This window comes from Drosophila bipectinata, chromosome XR, assembly GCF_030179905.1.
Source record: "Drosophila bipectinata strain 14024-0381.07 chromosome XR, DbipHiC1v2, whole genome shotgun sequence".
Lineage (NCBI taxonomy): Eukaryota > Metazoa > Arthropoda > Insecta > Diptera > Drosophilidae > Drosophila > Drosophila bipectinata.
Genome location: NC_091735.1, coordinates 24,726,326 through 24,747,258, shown reverse-complemented (window position 1 = coordinate 24,747,258; position 20,933 = coordinate 24,726,326). Strand labels below are relative to the sequence as shown.

Genomic DNA, 20,933 nt, shown 5'->3' with positions numbered 1-20,933 from the left:
TGGTTGGGAAAAGTCACTGGTGTGTGGGTGGTTGAGTGCGCGAGTGGGTGGTTGGCTGGTTGGCAGTAAAAGTTTAGCACTTCTTGTCTGATATGGTCTGGTCTGAGCTGAAAATAGAGAGAAAAGTGAAAAGGAGTCGTGAGTAAAATGCAATTATTCCACACGAAAGTGTATCTCTAACTTAATGACTAGCAGATGTGGGGTTTTGTTGCAAGAAATGAATGGAAATGACAGAGTTGTAGACATAATAGTTGTAAGAGTTAGGAAATTAAAAAAAATATAATTATTTAAACCTTAAAAAGTGAAAAATTACAAAAACTTGTCCAACTTTTATTCCAATTCGAGGACAAAATTAGAAAAACACACCTTATCGCCTTGAACAGCGACCCTCAATAGAAAATTCGATATCGAATGCTAGTTGCCATTTCGAAATGCAAAGCCGAAACAAAAAGAAATATCGATTATTGTTAAATTTTATTACTATTTTGCCTTGACAAAAAAATAAAATAAAAAATAAAGAGAAACAAAATAGGCAGAGGAAATGGCCAAGAAAAGCGAGACAACAGAGAACCAAAACCAGACACACAAAACCCCATCAACCGTCAATGAATCAATTTCACTAAAATAGTGACAGAATGGAAGGCGAGACACACATAGAACGGGGTGGGGTGCGGGTGGGGGTGTTGTTGGTAACGTCATAGACCTGGTTAGGAAAAATGTGCCAGGGCAGTTAGCAAATTGTTGGCAACAGAAAGCATAAAGGAGAAGCAAGTAAGACAAATGGAGATACTATTGGTGGGATACCCTTTAAGGAGGGGAAGGTAGTAGTTGTAAGGCCCATTTAAGCACAAAATAGTGTGACCAAAGGCACAATAATTACCAGATTTAAATGAAGAAACCATTACGAGTGAATATATATCTTCATAAGCATTGGAAAGTGTGTGTTGTGATACTTTATTGGCTTTTAATGACATATATTCATAAATATATTGAACTAATCTAAACAGCTAAGGGTTTTAACCTTTAAAAAGTGTGACCAGAAGCCTAAAAAGTACTGCCTTAAAAGGAAAACCCCTAAAGTATGAATACATATCATCATAAGCATAAGAAAGTATATATTTTAAAACATTCTCACCCTATAATGACATATATTTAAGAAAAATATTAAACTCTTCAAATTCTAACCTCAAAAAAAGTGTGACCAGAAGTCTAAAACTGTGAGGATTCTGAAATAATCCCTAATGGATTGTCCTGCTGAGTTTAAATACCAAAGCCTTTTGCAGAAACAGAAAGCCCCCACTTTTAAGGTGAAAATACCCATTGTTTTGAAAGCAAAACAAAAGGGTTAGAAGGAAAAACACCCCCAATGGTGTGCTGGCCCCCCCCTTTTTGGACGCTAATTGAATTAGCGTTTTTTCCATTGACAGGTGCCCAGTGCCACAGACCGTAGTCAGTGTTTTTCTGCCCTGTTCGCCGCCAAAGCCTTTTCAAATTGGCTAAAATGCTGAACTGCAACGGACGTTACACGATCCGTATTCCATTCATCTTTGATTTGTTGGATTTATAAAGGAAATCAGACCAGAATAGTAGTGATGCAGCAACAGTTCCAGCACTTTCATCATCATCATCATCAGCATCCCCAGCATCAGCCAATCCAGCAGGTACATTCAGACTCTCAGTTGGAGCACAGGACCTCACCAGACGTGGAGCGGAATCGGGACCGGGACAGGCAACAAAATCGCTCCTCGATGGACTTTCGTAATCTGTGCCAGCGATTGGACGTGGATAGCTTGAGAGGTAGATATATAGTCCCTATAGGACCTCTTCTTTCCTAACTCTATATACTCCTCTATATTTCCCAGCCAAGCTACCATCTCTGCCGCAAATAAAGTTGCCCAAGGCCTTGCCCAAGTTGCGAGGCCGCAAGATATTCCGCAGCTCCAAGTCAGGTTCGACCAGAGCCAATGCTGGCTCCACCAAGGACAGGGGCTACTCGGGACCACCTCAACAGCAGCAGCAGCAGTATCAGTCGCAGCTGCAGGTGGCCGCCACATCCCAGCAGTTCATCAACCGGACACCCCAAAGGATCTCCACGATTAGTTCGCTGATGTACGAGGGTGGTGGCGGGGAGGCGTCTAGGGATGACATCCGGAGATCAGAGTCGCAGCCGGGCACGTACCGCAGTGCCGGCAGTCTGGACGATGACTACTATGCTCCGGGCAGCGGGGAACGGGCCTCCCGTCCCATCAGTCCCATTAAGATTCCCTCCGGAGGCGAGGAGGCAGCAGGATCGTCTCACCCACCCACTCTGACCCAGAGGATCCAGAGGGGCTACAAGAGTCTCAGCGAGCTGCGGCTGAAGCACATCTTTGCCAAGCAGACCACCGTGCGGCGGGACAACATCGAGGTGGATCGCTATGTGGAGCAGTATGAGCGGGAGCTGAAGTCCGAGAAGCGAGCGAGGGAGCGCCGGGATCGGGAGATCGCCGAGAACTACGACATCCAGATCAAGACCCTGGCGGGCACTCGGCAGAACACCTTCGAGGAGGACGAGGTGGAGCACGAGCAGTTCGAGAGGAACAAGGGACACCACCACCACCACCAGGACACGGACGAGAGTGGGCTGGAGGCCACTCCACCGCTGCCAAGTCGTCGCAAGCCCGGCATAGCAGCCACTCGGTTCGCCAAGGTCCGCAAGCCGCCTCTCGAGATGGAGGCTTCCGGAGACCAAGAGCCAGATCCGGACCAAGATCGGGAGGTCAAGACATCGCCTCCCAAGGAGAACCAGCCTCCACCACGTTCCAGCAGCTACAAGCAGCTGCTGAGCAAGCTCCCCCACCTGCCCAGTCTGCCCAATCTCCCCCAGCTCTCCAGGCCCAAGCCCGAGAAGGAGGCCAAGCCGGAAGCCACAACCAAGTCGGGTCTGAGGCAGAATATCAAGAGGATACGAAAGTCCATCAAGCGGCCGGCCAAGCTGAAGCCCAAAGTCCCTGCCAGCCAGGACACCGACGACGAGGAGGAGTCGGAGGAGAAGAAGGATGCCAACAAGGACTCCAACAAGGCCCCCACATCCTCCACAAATCTGAGAGCTCGCCTGGGGAGATTCGCTTCCACGGAGCAGCTGCAGCAGCGCTGGCGAAAGAGCTTCAAGCGAACCAAGGACGAGACCCCCAAGGAGGAGACTGCTGCCGTGGCGGGCGGTGTCCTGGGGGGCTTCCTGCTGGGCAGCCAGCTGGAGAAGACCCTCGGGAAGCTCAACGATAAGATGCACCAGATCAAGTTTTTTCAGAGGCAGGGACAGGCAGCCAAGGAGCCGAAACCCAACACCGTGGGCCATGAGCCCGTGGAGCTGGACGACGACAACGAACTGGAGGCCACCTATCACCACAGCGATAGCGATGACAGCGGCGAGGATGTCTCCGCTGACGAGGCGTTTGGCGAAGTCCAGCCGGAGGCTAGTCCGGAGCATCTCCGCAAAAAGAAACCATTACTGGCCGAGAGGGAGAGGGAAAGGGAGAAGGATTCGGCCGCGAAGGAGCAGGCTGAGGATCAGGCATCCCTACCGGCAGCTAAGGCCTCCCACGCTTCTCGCCAGATGGCGAAGCTGGCGGAGATTCAGGCGGCGTCAAAGGGCGGGGCTGGAACGACGGCCTGGAGCAGCGAGTCCCTTGAGGAGATAGCCGACGAGGACTACCCCCGGGTCCTCATCCACCAGGAGCACTCGGACAACTTTGAATCCACGCTGATCATAGCCGTGGCCACCAAGAATCCCACGCCCTCGCCCCAGCAGCCTGCCCCCCCGAAGGCCAGTCCCTGGCTGCCCAACGACCAGATCATCGCCGGCTTCAAGCAGGAGGCGGCCTGGCCAGCTCCGGCCCTGTACAAGCCCAAGAGCATAGACATCTTCGAGGCCTCCGGCGGAGGCACTGCCTTCGCCGACTTTGACGAGGCCCTCCGGAATGCTCCGGTATTGAGGATCAGTGCCGGGAGCATAGCCTCCAGCATTGAGGAGAAGGACGAGGGCCACACCCGGGTGACCAGGATACGCGTCCAGAGTCCTCAGATCGGCAACAGTCGTGAGAGTCTCATGGCCCAAGACGAGGAGGAGGAAGAGGAGGAGCCTGAGGAGGATGAGGATGACGAGGAGGAGGATCTGGAAATGGAACTTCCTGTGGAGGCTATTGACCTGGACGACTCGCTCTCGGAGCGTCCTCCCTCGGCCTCGCCACCGCCTCCACCGCTGCCCCAAAGGAGGCCGCCGCCCATCCCCAAGGCCATCGAGAACACACCGATATACGATGCAGTGCCGCCACCACTACCGATAACCAAGCCGCCCGAGAACGTGGCCAAGACAGAGCCCATTCCTAACCCCAACCCCCAACCGGCCGCGGCTAGGGTCTCGCTGCCCCAGAGAAGCGCCTCCATGTCGAGGCCGGCCAAGCCCCTCGTGAAGACCAGCTCCCTGCGGCTCACCTACAACGAGCAGGTCCGACCCGGCGACATCGGGAAGGTGAACAAGCTGATATCCCGGTTCGAGGGCGGTCGGCCGCGCCTCTGCCCCCGCCGGATGCACAGCGAGGAGTACGAGCGGGCCTGCGACGAGGAGGAAGAGGTCCTCCAGGAGGTCCTGCTCCAGAAAGTGCGAGCTATCGATTCCGTAACGCCCACCAATCGGAACGTGGTCGTCATACCACAGATCACCCTCAACAACAACACCGAACGGGAGCCGGAGAAGCCCAAGGAGAAGGTGACCACTGCGGATCCGAGTCTGGATCGTCAGAACTCGAACTGCAGTCGATCGGAGTACGGTTCTCCACTGGCCTTTCCCAGCAATCGACGCAGCTCCACGCCCACCAACAACAACAACAACAATAATCCAACTATAATGCCCTCTAATCCCAATCCAAATCCGATAACTATTCAGCATCAAAGACGCAGCCGACGCTCCATGACCCGCGACGATGACAACTTTTATAGTTTCGATAGCGACGAAGGTGGGTTTATCGATAACTCTTATCGATACTAAGATCCAACTCTTATATTATATTTTATTTGAAATTATTTCAGAGAACAGCTACTACTCCATAAGTCCCTCGGGAAGCAGTCGCTATGTGGTGGAGATTTAATCGAATCATAGTATTAGATCGATATTTAAGTAAAAAAGTTATCGATTAATGGTGTTTTTTTTTTTCTTCTAGCCTAAGTCCTTGATTATTTGAATAAAGTACAACTTGTAAAACGACAAAAGAACCCAACACTAAGCTAATTTTAATTTTTAAAACTATTTTTTTTTGTTTTTAATTTTGAAAGTTGGGGTGAAAAAGTCGAAAAGGAAGTTGATTAATGGGGGATGGTCAGGATATTGGGAAGGTGCCAGGGTGCCATGGTGCCAGCTGACACTATCACCCACCCTATAGAGGCTACCATGGTGGTTGCAATGATCCTGCAGGACCTGAAATACCTTCCCCTACCTCCCTAGGACTGGCAGACTAGCCTTCTGACTGAGCGCATTTTAATTGATAATTTATGCTAATTAATTAATTTGGTAGAAATGCAGTCAAGGGTGGCACAAGGCACAAGGCACAGCCTTCTATCCTTTTATCCTTCGAATATTACATCGCATATATACCGGTTCTATGCATCGGTCTATGCAACATATGCCGCTTGGCTTTGAGGATAATGCACTTTTTATATTTGGATTTGCTGGAATTGTTCTCTGATATCCGTGGAATGGAAACAATCATGTCCTTAATTCGTTTTAGGACATCTGTTTGGAGAAGTTTTCAAGGAGACTTTGTAGAGGGAACTACTAGGGAGGGAGCCATGGGTTCAGCTATGGGTCTTGAGTCTGAGTTTCTGGTTTCTATTTTATTTAAGTAATTAATTAAGATTTTTTTTAAGAAATATTAGGAAAATATTTATAAATTATTAAGGTTATTATTATTATTAATTGTTAATAAATATCTCTTGGTTTTTAAAATTGAAAAATTTAGGGAGAATTATTTAGAAGAGCTACGGTATAGTTGTTTTCTAGAATATTATTACAAAGCCCTAAGTTCCTTCTAAGTCCCTTCATGACTTAGTCTTTTTAAAATATATTTTTTAAAGAGTTTTTCTAATGAATATCCTTATTAAAAGTTTAAGATTCTTTGAATTCTTTTTCTAAGCTTTTAATTTATGTATCTCTCTCTTTAGGACATGAACTAAACCCTGCAGCCCTAAAATTTAAGTTCAAATACATGTCCCTTTATTTCCCCCCAGTTCTGACTTTGATTTTTGAGTAACCTTGGCCCTTTGCCTTCTACTGCAATGCAGTTGAAAACTCACAAGCCCTCCCATCTGCATTTTCACTCATGGGGGCTTAGTCATTTTGCAAGTGGGGCTGGCTGCTGATTCATTAGTCGGCTTAGAAATTCAACCTCCTGTTTTTTTCTATTTCTTTTTTTGGATGGAGTGAGTGATTGAATGACTCTTGCGGGGTCATATCTGGCCTTTAATCAGAGCAAATTAATAAGCCCAGTCCCTCCTCGTTGTGGGTCGCTTTCATCATTAATTAAACTTTGTTTGTGCCCTCCAACCGCCTCCATATCGCCTCCACTCTGGTGACTAATTTTTCCCGTCTCGTCTACGAAAGAAATGTAATTCTTGATATGGGAAAGTATACACAAGTCATAAGTGTAGATGTGAAGCTCTAATTTTCACGCTTAGGCCCCCATGGTAGCAAATTAAATGCCAATAAATTTTCCAAAAACTAAAAGAGGGGGGGAGGAAGACTATAGAAGACCATGGGAGACCATACCAGCAGAATTATTCTTTTGTTGATTTTTGGGCAGCAATTAAAAGAGAAAACTATTCCCCTCCCGGGAAAAGCAAATAATGTGCGAAATTATTTGGTTTTTAGGTTAGGTTAGGTAGCCGATCAAATCAAACCCAACCAGGACTCTAGCATATATGGAGGAGGTTGCAGCAACCCTCTTTGGGAGAAGCAGCTACAGCTACAGCTGCAAGCACAGTTATTTGACACGCGACCGAAAGTATCTACGAAATGTTGCCAAAGGACTTTCAGATACAAACACAGGGTCTGAAACCCGCACACCACCACACCCCCTGAGGAAAAAAATAAAATCCACCCCAAAAACTGAAATAAATTCCTCGTCGTCCCTTTGTTTCATTTCTTTCATTTTTTCTTTCAGTGCATGTGTGTGGTCAGCTTGGGAAATGGATTAAATGAATGATTGACAGAGTGACCGAATGCCGGCTCAGATATGCATCCAGCGGATGAATGGCTCTTTCGGCTCTGATTCCAAATCTCTATGCTTTCCATAATTTTAATATTTTAATCAGATTATGTTTAAAGGGTTTGAGGAGTTTTTAAGGCACTTAAAATATTATATTTATTTATTCTATTAATAAATATTATTATTTTTCTCTTTTAATAGTCTTAAACAAAGCTTCTAATAATATATTTAAAGAAATAATAGTTAAAAAAAATCTCAAAAAACAAGAAAATTATTATGTTTTCCTCTTAACCCCTGAAACCCCTGAAACACTTTAAAACAATTACCCCTTTACCCATTAACCCACTAAAGGCAACTAAAAAATTAAATGAAAAACCATTAATCAACTAGATTCCGCAACTTTCTTTTTATTTTTTAAGAGGAAGTCTGGGGGGGGGGGGGGGGAAAGCGGAAAATTCAAAGGAAATGACTCAAAATAGGCGCAAAACTTTTAACCGCAATGGGGGGGCGGGGAGGGGCTGGAAAAGCCCAGGGGGAGGCGGTTTTAGACTGGGGAGGGTAGGCATTTTCCACTGGGGAGTTGCTGTCAGGTTTCCGGACCACAGACGCGTGGAGTTCAATGCTCTGCCGGCGAGGCAACATAATGCAATTTATGAAATGGGAGCTCGACTGACAAACCAACTCCCCCCGCCCCCTTTTGGCCTGGTGCCTCCTCTCTGGCCAAGGGGAAATAGCCACATTTAAAACGGAGCAACTAACTAACGCATTAAACGGAAGTTTTAGGCCCGCAACTAGCAGATGGGGAAATGTTGGCTAAAAACATGTAAAATATTATTAAAAAAATAAATTAATTAGAAATAAATAAATAAAAAAATAAATAAATTATTTTTTTCTAAAATAGCTCTTAGATCAAGATTCCCTAATACAAAAATAAGCTTTTTTAGAAGCCATTTAATGAAATTACATTATTTATCCATCCTTTCATTTATTTAAAAAAAAAAAATTGGTAACATTTAAAATTTGGTTATATCTTTCTTCAATTTTATTCCTTAATACTCTTTTTATTTTATTTGTAAATTTTATAACTTAATTTATTACTTAATAAACAACCCTGTATTTATTTTGTCAACATCTCATCACTCTTGGAATGAAGATCTCGCAAATCCCTGATCAAATATCGTTTTCTGTCAATACCTACACATTTTGTATCGTTAAATCTTTATTTGATTTGAACTTCCATAAATAAATAAGAAGAAAAAAAATTAGCAAACTCAACACTCAAGACTCTGGCTATTTTTTTTTGTATTTTGTGACTCAAAGCAAAGTCAAACTTATTTATTTTTTTATTTTTTTCGTTATGAGCTCACGTATTTGTTAAAAAAGACACACCCAAAAGTGAGAAAAAATATTCAAAGAGCTTCAGGTTTGTTTTTCGAGACTCTCTTTATTTTCAATATTTATTTTCAAGTTTTTTTTTAAGAAATTGAATAAACTATAAGAGGTGCGGCTCATACTATTTATTCTTCAAAGAAAAATTTTATTAATATTTCTTGGTCATTTTCCACTGTAATTTGTGTTGCATTTTTCTTACATTTAACCCAAATGATGAGTGCTTTTTGCCCAAGTAGCCCCATTGGGCTTAAAAAAAAAAACCCAAACAAAAATATATAAACATATAAACATATAAGTGAGTATATAAAAAAAAAATGGTTAGAAAAGAAAAAAAAAGTCTGGGAATGGAGTGGCAAGGTAATGCAAATTGCAGTCTGCCACTCCTGTCTGTGTGCAACTGTGCCACATGGGGTTTTCACTAGCGGACTGCCACGCCTCCCTACCGAACGCCTACCCCCCCACCCCCATGGACCGACCCCCACGATTTCGTCCGAAAACACTTAAAAGTGCAATGCACTCGACAACTCGGCAATCGCAACGGTACTGGCACCTAGAGTTGCCACAAAACATGGTTGATAAAACTAGCGAAACCAAGCAAAAAAAAAAGCACTGAGGAAAATATTTATTAATAATTTTTAGTAAAAAAAAAAAACAATAGAAAAAAAATAGAAAATTAAGAAAAGTTAATAAAAAAATATAATTCAAATCTTATAAAAATTTTGTTAAAAAATATAATCTAAATAGTTCCTCTTATAAGTTCGAACCTAAAGCCTGAAGCTGGAATAAATACAAAATTGTAGTGCTTGGAAGACCTAAAAAACCTTCAACCTTAGTTTTTATACCATTTTTAAGAAATAGGTATATAATTTATATTACTTAATATTTTTCCAAAAAATTTTCTATATTTTTCGAGCCTTTAAAACTTAAGAAACAATTTGTAGATATATATAATATATTTTCTAAAAATCTCTAACCCTCTCTCTCTATATATTTTTCAAACTATACCCTTTTAAAAGCTTTTAATTAATTTACACCTTACATTTTTCTCAGTGTATTTGAAAAGATATGGTGGCAGGCCAACAAAAACAAAAGCAAGTCAACTAAAAAAGCAAATAAAAGGTAAACAACAAACATCTAAGCGCGGCAACCGCGAAAACCGCCAACCGGCATCGAGTCCCCTTAACCCACTACAGCCGACAGCCGACAACACTCCAAAGACTCCCCCCACCCTCCCACCATACCTTCCTTAACCCCCTTTTGGACACACACACACTCGGGTATTATTTTTTTTGCCGGCACTATAACCCCACAGATATGGAAAAGAAGTCGGTGCGAAAAAAGGCCTTAGAAACGTTAAAGTAGAAAAAAAAAATAGAAAAAAAATAGAAAAAAAAATAGAAAAAAAAATAGAAAAAAAAATAGAAAAAGAGTCGTTGACTAATCAAAAGTCTGAAAGGAAGTTGCAACAATGAAAATGGCAGAAGCCAGCCATCAATGGGCTACACTTTTTACAAAAATGTATCTCTAATTCATTCAAAGAGATACACGAGATTGAAATATTAATTCTGATTTGAAATTAATTCTTATTTGAAATTAATTCCAATAATTCTATAAAATATAGATATAGATATGGAATATAGATATATTCTATAAAATTATAAAAATAACAACAAAAGCATATTGGGATTTTTGTTTAAGGGACTAGAGTTTTTGCAGAAACTTTACCTAATTTTTAGGCTGAAATATTTTAGACTCTTTTTTCAGACTCTGTTTTATTTTTACTGTATTTGAATTTAATTTTTATTTTTCTTGTAACTTTATTTTTTTTGTTTTTTCTTAGTTGACAAAAATCTCACTATTTGGTAATAATTTTGTCAAAAATGTTTAAAAATTTCAAACAGGTTAAATATTCAGCACTATCTTGAATTTTCCTAAAAAGAACTTTCCTATTTTAATAAATTTTTCCTTTTTTTTTGTTTTAATTAAAACTGTTCAAAGAAAATCCCCCTGTTTCTGTTTCAAGTTTCTAGACATTTTTTTTGTCACTTCCTTCCTTGGCGGAAAATCGTATTTAGTTTCTGGTTCTGTAAACATTAAAAAATATTTTCGATGGGTATTGGAGGGTAACTTATAGGGATTGGCAGGCAATTGGAAAAAAATTTATAAATTGGCGAGGCGGTGAGTCGAAGAATAAAAATGAGAAAAAAAGAGCGAATAAAACTGAAATGAATAAGAAAAAAAATTGGAGGCAATGGATGAATGATGACATCATCGTTTGGTGTTTGTTTTTATTCGATTACTTTGTCTTTTTTTTTTTTACCAGAAAAACATACTATTTCCTGGCTTATTATTGATTTTTTTTTTGATTTTTTTTGCCGGCAAAAAGGATTTTTTTGTGGTTGCCTGCCACATGCAACATGAAAGATGACATCATGAAAGGATTTGGTTGTTTGTGGCAGGGAGGGAGGGAGGAGATGTTGGCCAGAAAATTGGATTAAAAGAGAGCAAAAACTGGGGGGAAAAAAAATGAGAAAAAGCGTGCGAGAAGACGAACTGAGAAATGAAGAGACGCAGACACAGAAACAGAGAAAAAAAAATGACGTAATCGGCGGGCCAGCTGTTTGGATTTGAATTCAAATTCGAATTTGAATTTTTGGAAGCTAAAAATGTGAAACGAACGAAAATCCACATGGCAAATGGCTATATAGACATAAAGCTATACTATATACCATTCCAAGCCCGCACGCATAAATTTTATTTATATATTTACTCACAATTTGTGTGTATTTTTAATTTTTTGGGCGTTTCATTTTAATTATAAGAAATGCCAGGCCAATTGCAGGCCAAAAAAAAAAAATATCAACATAAATCTTGGAAGATAAAGATAGAAAGAGAGGGAGGGAGAGGAAGAGAATGAGATCTGAAAGATACATATCGATGATATCATAGAAAAGCCAATAAGAATGGCTAGAAGAATCATCAAAGTTTCAGATCAATTGTAGAAGGAAATAAAGGTTTTAAAATAAAGATTAAAAAACAAAAAGTGATGATGTCACTTTGTCATTAAAAATAACATAATGCATGTCTATCATCAAGCATTTGTAGAACACTCCATGATAACCTTTCCAATTCATAAAAAAAAAAAAAAAAAAATCATTTGAAAAAATTACTTTCAATATCAGCCTCATTAAGGCAGATCGTTTTTCATTGAGAAGGCCTTCAATTGAAAACGATAAGCGACAAAGATATATTCTACTAAACTGGAAGAATTCTACACAGCCCCTATGTACATATATTCTGGGGCTGGTGCTGGGCTTTCTTTTAATTTATGTGAACAAGTCAGGCATAATTAAAGCAGTTCATTAATTGGAGGGAGCCCTGCGCAACGGAGTATCACTCAGTCACTCACTACCCTGAGGGTCAAATTAAATGCACTTAAAAAAAAAATAGGGGTCATCCATAAGAATTTAATTTGGTTTTGAAACCCTATTTTTTCATGGCAATTAGTTATATTTGATTATTTTTCTCTCAGTGCCTTGTATGATCTGGGTAGTGGGTGTGTGGCTCTAATTTTTGTCATGCTCGGCTTGGGTTTTATTGTCACTTCGGGCGGCCTTTTTTTCACCCAACTGGGGGCTGTGAAAATATATATATTTTTGCAATTTGTCATCCAAAAGACCTCGGGGGAAAGAGTTCTATCAAAAGTGATCAGTGATCAGTAATCAGTAGTTATTGATCTACAAAATCTATAAGATAAGGTTCGACCTATATATTTTTAATGAGCTTGAAAATTTATTTATTTTAAATTCATCTTGAAAGAAAATGTTTTTGAAAGGAGTATTACATTTTATTTTCTTTAAAGAAAACTTATTTTTTTAGGTTTTGAAAATCTTATAGTAGAAATATTAAACAAAATATATTTTCCATTCCCTGATTGGTTTCAATATTTAATTAAATTACTGCCTAAATTGCTTTAATGTATAAAATTAAAGTATTAAAATTAATATATAATTTAATCTTCCCACCTTAGCTATAATTCTTTAAAAATGAAAAACCAACCCATTCCTGAAGAATTTTCTTTTTCCTGAAAAAAAGAAAACTTCATAAAAGTGATGACTTTATTAAGCCAATCCTAACGCCAACACCCCACCCCCTCGGCTGACCCCTCCGCTCCCTATCCCTTTTGGGCCATCAAGGGCATTCATTAGCCAACTGGCAGGCTAATTTTTTTTGTTTTTATTGCCGCGCTGCTGCTGCTTCAGTTGCTGTTATTTTAATTTTTTTTTTTTTGTTTTTTTTTTTTTTATTTTTTGGGTCGACTTGGGGCGGAGGCAGCACTCTACGCTGCTGTCGCAGTTGCTGCCTCCGCTGGCTTTGCTGTCGCTGGGGCGTAACGGGTGGCAGCGGACTACTATGAAAGTATTAACAATGATGACGTCGGCGCTGCGATGACCGCATGGTCAACATAACAACAGCAACAACAACAACAACAAAATGACAGAAACAGAAATAACTTGGACAAGAGAGCTAAAGCTAAAGATACAGTTGGAATTCTTCAATTGGGATGTTTTTTTTAAAGAAATTTTGTAAAAATTTATTTTCCTTTTCTTTATATTATATTTTAGATATATTTTTTCTAAGGAATTTTTTCTTATTTTTATTAGAATTAATTTAGTTTTTAAAGCTTTCAAAAACCTAAAGATCATGATCATTAAATGTATTTTTTTTATAAAAGAAATATAATATAAAAATATACAAAATTATAACTCATTTTTATTTTTTTTTTTTCTATATTGAAATACTTCTTTTTGTATCTAAATTTGTATCTATCTTTCATATTAAAATTTACTCTTTAAACACATTTTCCATTTAAATAAAGGCGTGTTATTTAATATTAAAAAAACGAACAAAACTGGTTAGGTCTACTAACAACTCAGCCAACTTTTAATGTACAAAAAAAAATAAAGAAAATAAACTTTACAATATCTTTTCTCTAGAATGTATCTCACTTAAAATTCTTAAATTCAGCAATTTAATTTATGTTGAAAAAAATGGAAAAAATAACAAGAAAGGAAAGCTAACTTCGGGAGGAGCCGAAGTTTATATACCCTTGCAGTTAAAACCGGATATATATCGCAAACATCGGATATAGTTGGCCGATCCTTATGGGAATAGGAATATATAACCCAATTTATTATAGTATAAAATCTAAAAAAAAGTCCCAAACTTCTATCTTCAAAAATACGAAAGTTGATATTTCTACCAAATACCATTTCCGATCGTTCAGTTATATGGCAGCTATGAGATATAGTCGGCCGATCCTAATGAAATTTAGTAGGTTGGATCAAATGACTAAAAATATAATCTGTATTGAATTCCAGCTTTCTATCTTCAAAAACACGAAAGTTGGGTCATTTCCGATCGTTCAGTTATATGGCAGCTATAGGATATAGTCGGCCGATCCTTATGAAATTTGGCATGACGTAATAATTTGCCAAAAATAGCTTTCATGTCAAATTTGAACTCTCTAACTCTAAAAACACCAAAGTTATACCATTTCCGATCAATCAGTTATATGGCAGCTATAGGATATAGTCGGCCGATCCGGGCCGTTCCGACTTATATACTGCGTGCAAAGGAAAGAAGGGTGTGTGCAAAGTTTCAAGACGATAGCTTTAAAACTGAGAGACTAGTTCGCGTAGAAACAGACAGACAGACGGACAGACAGACGGACAGACGGACAGACGGACAGACGGACAGACGGACAGACGGACATGCTCATATCAACTCAGGAGGTGATCCTGATCAAGAATATATATACTTTATAGGGTCGGAGATGTCTCCTTCACTGCGTTGCACACTTTTGACCAAAATTATAATACCCTCTGCAAGGGTATAAAAAGCGAATATCTAGTATCCAAGAGAGTTTCTTTTTTTTTTTTTTTTTTGAAACAGAGAGCGAAGCATAGAGGTGAGCAGCCAGCAGAGAGCTGGAGAATTCAAGCTGATCTCTGAATCTGCCCCACCTTCACACACACACTCGCATCAAGCGACACAAACACACACAGATACAATTTGTAATTCGCGCTCATTGTCTGCGCTCCTCCCTCTTGCCCTCTTGCCAGCTCTTCTTCTTCTTCTTCTTCTTCATCGCCATCATCTAGCTTCTAGAGCAGAAACCTGTTTTTGGGCGAAACGACAAACGAACGAACGAACGAACGAAAAAAAAAAGATGGTGTGTGATGACTTAAAAACTAACAAGGGAGTGACTATTAGATACTATTATAATACTATCAATTGGAAACTTACCTATTTTAGTCTTTCTGATGTAAAATGGCTCCAAAACTTTTGCAGAAACAACAACAAACGACAGGATTCTAAATAAAAGTTACACTTTCAGGTGAAAGAGATAGGGCGCTTGGAATAGAGAGGCAAAGAGAGGAGTTGGGAGGCAAGAGCGATAGAGTAAGAGAGAGAGAGTTTTGGCTTCGTGGTAAGCCAATACATACAAATGCAACAACAACAACACCAAAAGCCGTCAAGAAACGGCTTAAATTATGTTTGAGTGTTGAGCGTTGTTGTTGCTATTGTTGTTGTTGTTGTTGTTGCTTTTAGGCCCGTACAGTAACTAAAGTTTATTTTCGTTGTTGTTTCTGCTTCTTCTGAACTGTTTTTCTTTTAGGCTTTTTTTTTTATTTTCTTTTCTTGTAACGTTTTTGGCGTCCTATGCTGGTGCTCTTTTCCTTTTTTGTTGTCATCGTGATTTTCGCACTTCGAGTGAATTCCGAAGCCAAGCCATGGCTTTTTCGGAATTTCATTAATTAAACTTGGTTTATTCTCATCTAATTTTCGGGTGCGGCACGATTTTAAAATACAAAAAAAGCCAAATATACAAAAAAAAAATTGGAAAAAAAAAAACAACTTTTGTTTGGCTCGGCCAAATGTGATTTGTTTTGGGGGGATTTTTTGTCTGTGCGCCAGCTGCCAATTTTAAACAATTCCCACAGACACACGCACACACACTCTGCACACTCTACACACGCCGCACGAACGCAAATAGCCACTTTAAAAAAAAGACACGGCCAACTAATATGTATTGAAGTAAATAAGAAAAATCTTCAGCACGACGGCGGCGGCGTCAGTTTAATATTAATTCTCCGATTCCAATTTCCACACCGTACCGCCCGTCTCGCTCGAACAGATTTACGCACCCGAGAGCAGACACAACCGCGCGGCTTGCGTTTTGGAGTGAAAATACTGGGTGAAACGCGACTAACTTGGCTGTTTTTAATTCAAAGTAAATGCAAGATATTTCTATCGAACTATCGATATCGTTAGAAAAAAAAACATCGTTAGAGATGTACAAATTAAAACATCGTCGCCAAAATTTCGTGTATTGGTGGTATTTTTTGTTCTGTCAAACTAAGGTCACACATATTTGTTAGATATGGTACAGTTGCGCGTGAGCGAAAGGTCCGATATTCGCCGCGAACCGGGTACGAACCGGTAATTGCATTGGAAAATGTTTGTATATGATTTTAGTGTGTCACTAAATACTTAATTTTACTAATTATGGCTAATCTTATTTTTTATTAGCCATTATTGCTTGCCGACAACTTTTGTTCATTAATGTAGAGAGACTTATCGAAACTACCAATTTTAATACCAGAAATTTAAGCGCCTTCCGCTTTTGTAGTGTTGGATAGCGTCAAGATTGGCACTTTATCAACACTCTGTAATTTAAAGGCGCCATTTGAAGGATTACTTTGCCAATATAGCCATGCCACCGAAACGTGCCAAAAAATCAGAGGTAATGGATGATTTTCATGGTATTTAAAACTTAAACACTGCTATGAACCTCTTAACAGGAGCCCGCTAAGCAGGATGAGCCGCCTGACGAGCTAGATCCTTCGCAGCCTGTTCTCTCCATAGAACACTGCCGATCCTGACGAGTCTTTCGTCGGCGGGCGGAGGAGTTACACGCAGCTCTCCAGGGTCTCGGTCTCCCACAGCTTCAGCTACGCCTGAACCCATCCGGAGCACCGCGTCGTGGAGCCTTCGAGCTGAACTTATCCGCCGGTGGAAGCGAGGATCAGGCGTTGCTTTGGTCAGGACTAAAGCGGGGTCCACCTCGTGCTCTCAAGTTTCCCAATGCCGAGGAGATGCTTAGTCGTATTAAGGAGATACTGGAAGGAAAAAATAATCAGAAGGAGGACAAGTCTAAATCGGATGTGAAGGAGACTTTGGAGGAGAAAAAGGAGACTTTGGAGGAGAAAAAGGAGACTTTGGAGGAGAAGAAAGAGACTTTGGAGAAGAAACCAAAACCAACACGCAAGTGCTCCACCAGAGCCTCTACAGAGGTCAAGGAAGACGACAATGAAGCCCCTTCCATTGGCCAGACACGTAAACGCTCCACCAGATCCTCCACAGAAGTGAAAGAGGAGCCTCCAAAGGATGAAGACACCGAGGCAGCTTCCACCAGCCAAAAAAGAAAGCGCTCCGCCAAAGCCTCCACTGAAGACGCCTCTGGCAAAAGCTCCAAACGTGCTAAAAAATAGAAATCTTCGCCAGCAATAGAGCCTTATGAAGTATGATCGGCAAATCCTTTCCAGGAACCGACCATAATGAATACAATTGATTGTTTGCCTTTGTCTGGAAGAAATTTCTATATAATGCTATTCATAATATATATATAAAAAAAAAGTCATTATTGAAAAGTTTGTTATTACAAAATATATTAAAACATCTTAGAAACCTATTTTCCTTTTTCTCTTGTGGGATTCTTCTTGGATTTTTATCATTATTTTGTTTCATGCCTCATGTATATAATTTTTTTGTTTTTTTTTTTTTTAATTTTTATACTTTGATTTCTCCAAATTTACAAAATATTTTCATTTGATATTGTTGTTTTTGTTTTTATATATTTTTTTTTTTTGGTTAAAAGGTGTTTTTTCAGCTCTGCTTAAAATTTATGATCCTAGAGAAAAATTTTGGTTTTACGAAATTTTTTTTTTTAGCTTTTTTCTATATGCTAGAGATACCCTACCACTTGCCTAAATAGATTACACTTTGAATTTGCTTTCCATCCTTTTCTTTATCGTCTAAATAATATATGTTTATGAAAAAAAAAAATTCATTTTTTTTTATAGCGGAAAAAAAAGAAGGGCAATAAAAAAAATTAGATTAATTTAGAGAAAAAAAAATTAAAGAAGAGGAAACAATAACAGAAACCGAAAAGAGATTGCATTTAGATAGCGAGCTTGCCCGTGGGTTGGACTAACTTTAAGTAGTGTTGCTAATTATTTATATATATTATTTTATATATATATATAATGAATTATATAATTGGTATCAGCAGGCGAACTTTAACAAAACGAATCGAAAAGTTTTTCAAAAACTTAAGAAGTTAGGACAAACTTAAGTTAGAAAGGACAAAAAAAATAAGATTAGTTTTAGGAACTAGACACTGCCGTTCGAGTTTAAAATAAAATTCATTTTGAAAAAGTCCGCCCGAACCAACTAGGATAGAGTTTAAAAAACAACAATCAATTGGCTATGGGAACGTAAAGTTAAGAGAGGCGAAACATTGGAATTGTATTGGCTACGGCCTGCTTGTGAACTCATGATCGTGATCCTGTCTCCTAGTCCTGTTTCTGTTCCTGGTCCTGGTCCACTTTTTCATCTTTTTTTTTTTTTCTTTTATGATTTTTTTTTTAGCGGGGGGTCTAATCAACTAAAAACCTTAGAACTATGTGTTTTTTTTGTTGTTGTTTTTTTTTTTTTTTAGTTTTTAAATTAAGTGAGCGAATAGTTCGAAAAACAATGCTAAAAAAAAAAATAAACAGAACTGGGGGAGAAGGAGGAGGATGAGGAGGAGATGTGTTGGTTCGTTCCTAAAGGTTGGTGTCGATCTCCCTTTGAAAGTTACAGAAGCGTTACAGATACTTCCGGTAGTTGCGCAGGTGGGCGTTCGCGTCCTCGACCACGCCCACCGCCGCAGCGGCACTCTCGAAGGATGGCGGCTCGATGACCATACCGGGACTGGGCGGATCGCCGCCGGCAGCACCGCCTTTGGCTCGTCGCCGGCCGCGAGTGCCAGCACCGCGGGATCTGCGATTGTTGGCCGCCGCACCAGATGCACCGCCTCCAAGTCCTCCCAGGCCGGCGCCGCCGGGGCCACCTATCGAGCCGGCTCCACCAACGCCTGCCGATCCCAGACTGCCGCTTAAGATGCCGCCGGAAGTGCCATTGCTGCCGGGAACACTCTCACCCGATTCGATGGCCTCCAGCGAGGCGTCCAGCGCGGCATCTGTGGTCGTGATCCGTGTCCGTGTGGCTGCACTGCGTCGCCGCGAGCTTGAGCCGGCACCGCCACTACCACCACCTCCGCCACCGCCTCCTCCACCGCCACCGCCACCGGAGTCGCCGCCACGCTTGCCCGGCCGTCGCTTGCGTCTCTTCTTGTTGCCATACCGCGGATCGTAGTCATACTCATCGTCCGCCGGCGACTTGGGCTCCTCCAGCGAGTCCACATCGTTCATGTCCATGTCGTCGTAGAACCACTCCTTGGGCAGTTGCTCCTCCTTGGCGGCCGCAGCTGCGGCCAGGTGCTGTTGCTGCTGGCTGTCCTTGCTGTCGGAGGTGTCGCCACCGGCAGCGCCCAGCGAGCTGGATTCCTCCAGGCTGAAGGCGCCGTTAAAATCGTGAGCAGTATCGCTGTGCAGGGAACCGAGAACGGTGGGCGCTGCAGCTCCGCCGCCAGTCAGCATGTTGAGTGTCAGCGAGGAGGAGCTCCCCAGGCCGCTGTTCAGGCCGGGTATGGAGCCGCTCAGGCCGATGCCGCCGCCTCCGCCCGTGAGATGGCTAAGGTTGCCCAGATTCAAGCCGCCGCCGGCCACCAAAGCCTCGTGCTCCTTGCGCAGCGCCTGGAATGGACGCTCCGGAAAGCGACTGTAAATGGAAAAATGATGAATCTGTCATATTGGAGGGAATATCCAAATCAAAGCACATACCTGTACATCTTGTTCAAGTATTGGCGACGACTTTTGCGCCATCGTGCCGCCGGATACGTGTATATCTGGCCCTGACGGAAGCCGGGCATTCGCTGGCGCTTGTCGAGGAACAGCTGCGAGTGGTTCTGGGCCACTCCCGTTTGGGGATCGAGGAACGGCAACCGCAGGCGTCGCTCGATGCACAGGCGTGTATTGAAGTTGGCACTGTACTCGATCGTCTCCCGATAGCTAACATCCTTTAGGAAGCTCTCGATCTTGGCCAGGTTCGGCATGGAGACAATTTGGATGTTCACCGAGGCGGAGGACATGGTGGCCGACTTGAATCCTGCGGCCGGCTAGGGAACCCTGATCCTGCAATCCTTGCTAACACAATCGGTTCCCGTGCAAAATGTTTCCGTTTCGGCCACTGGCTCCGCTAATCCATCCCAGATTTTCTCCACCCGCGATCCCGACGCACTCCTATGATCCACACGTATTTTCTACAAGTGTGTGCTATTCGTTCGCCTATCGTTTCGTTTCGCTTTTCTTATCTCTCTTTTTTTATTCGCTGCTCCCCCTGTATTTTTTTTTTCGTCACTTTTCTCCGCGGATTTTTTCACACAGCTCTCCGGCCTCGGGTGTTTTGCTAACTATGTGACCCCGTCGGGCGGTGGGCGTGGCCGGAGTGGCAAGCTGGAACGTGATCTACGCCCGCAATTTCTTATTGGTAATCGATCGGAAATTATTAACGTTTTTCTTGCTCTACGTTTCGTGGTTCCTTCGCCGTCAGTTTTAGGGATGTGCTATTGCCGATAGAACTCGTGAGCAGTCACGCGGACTTAGGGCTGGCACGGAGTACAGTAGAATATGCTAGTATTTTCCAACACTAATTGTTGGTTTTCAAATTTCATTTAATATATGAAATTTTGTTTATTAAAAATACAAATATATTTAAAAATAATCATTTTCAAGTTTTGAACCCTTTTAGAGGGTATTATGATTCTGGTCAAAAGTGTTCAATGCAGAAAACCCCATTTTCAAGGGATCCCATTAGGAAAAAAGGACAAAAAATCTCAAAAATATTTTGTTTCAGGATTTTGATGCAGAATGGTGGCAAATCGATCTAGAAATCGTTTAAGGTACTCCGCTTGAGAATCGGATGAGAATTGGGGAAGATATAGCCATCGCAGTGGACCCTATAGGGGAAAACCCCATTTTCAAGGGATCCCATCAGGAAAAAAGGACAAAAAATTTGAAAAATATTTTGTCTCAGGATTTTGATGCAGAATGGTAGCAAATCGATCCACAAATC

The 20,933-nt window shown here is 41.4% G+C and overlaps 4 protein-coding genes across 7 annotated transcripts in view; 2 read left to right on the top strand and 2 right to left on the bottom strand.

Annotated features, from left to right (window-relative positions):
• Nrg (Neuroglian) overlaps nucleotides 1-15,938 on the bottom strand; it is a 41,244-nt gene extending 25,306 nt beyond the window's left edge. For all 4 annotated transcript variants that reach the window (XR_011441864.1, XR_001773204.3, XM_017239083.3 and 1 more), the window contains exon 1: nucleotides 15,842-15,938. The gene's annotated coding sequence lies outside the window, so the exon portion shown is untranslated. The remainder of the gene's footprint in view (nucleotides 1-15,841) is intronic.
• Nucleotides 1,512-5,267, top strand: PIP82 (the record flags this gene model as incomplete). Its single annotated transcript, XM_043212923.2, has 4 exons — nucleotides 1,512-1,797; nucleotides 1,863-3,447; nucleotides 3,502-4,994; nucleotides 5,068-5,267. Coding segments are annotated over 4 exons (3,423 nt in total), but the record flags the coding sequence as incomplete, so codon positions are not given.
• Nucleotides 15,930-17,388, top strand: BthD (BthD selenoprotein). The gene is made up of 3 exons (XM_070276574.1): nucleotides 15,930-16,154; nucleotides 16,227-16,440; nucleotides 16,499-17,388. The coding sequence occupies exons 2-3, from the start codon at nucleotides 16,411-16,413 to the stop codon at nucleotides 17,186-17,188; spliced, it is 720 nt and encodes a 239-aa protein (XP_070132675.1). The 5' UTR covers nucleotides 15,930-16,154; nucleotides 16,227-16,410; the 3' UTR covers nucleotides 17,189-17,388.
• Nucleotides 17,338-20,435, bottom strand: tth (toothrin). The gene is made up of 2 exons (XM_017239329.3): nucleotides 19,643-20,435; nucleotides 17,338-19,580 (listed from the first exon to the last, which is right to left on the bottom strand). Exons 1-2 carry the CDS (start codon nucleotides 19,948-19,950, stop codon nucleotides 18,566-18,568), a joined length of 1,323 nt encoding a protein of 440 aa, XP_017094818.1. The 5' UTR covers nucleotides 19,951-20,435; the 3' UTR covers nucleotides 17,338-18,565.
• Between the last annotated feature and the right edge of the window lie 498 nt (nucleotides 20,436-20,933).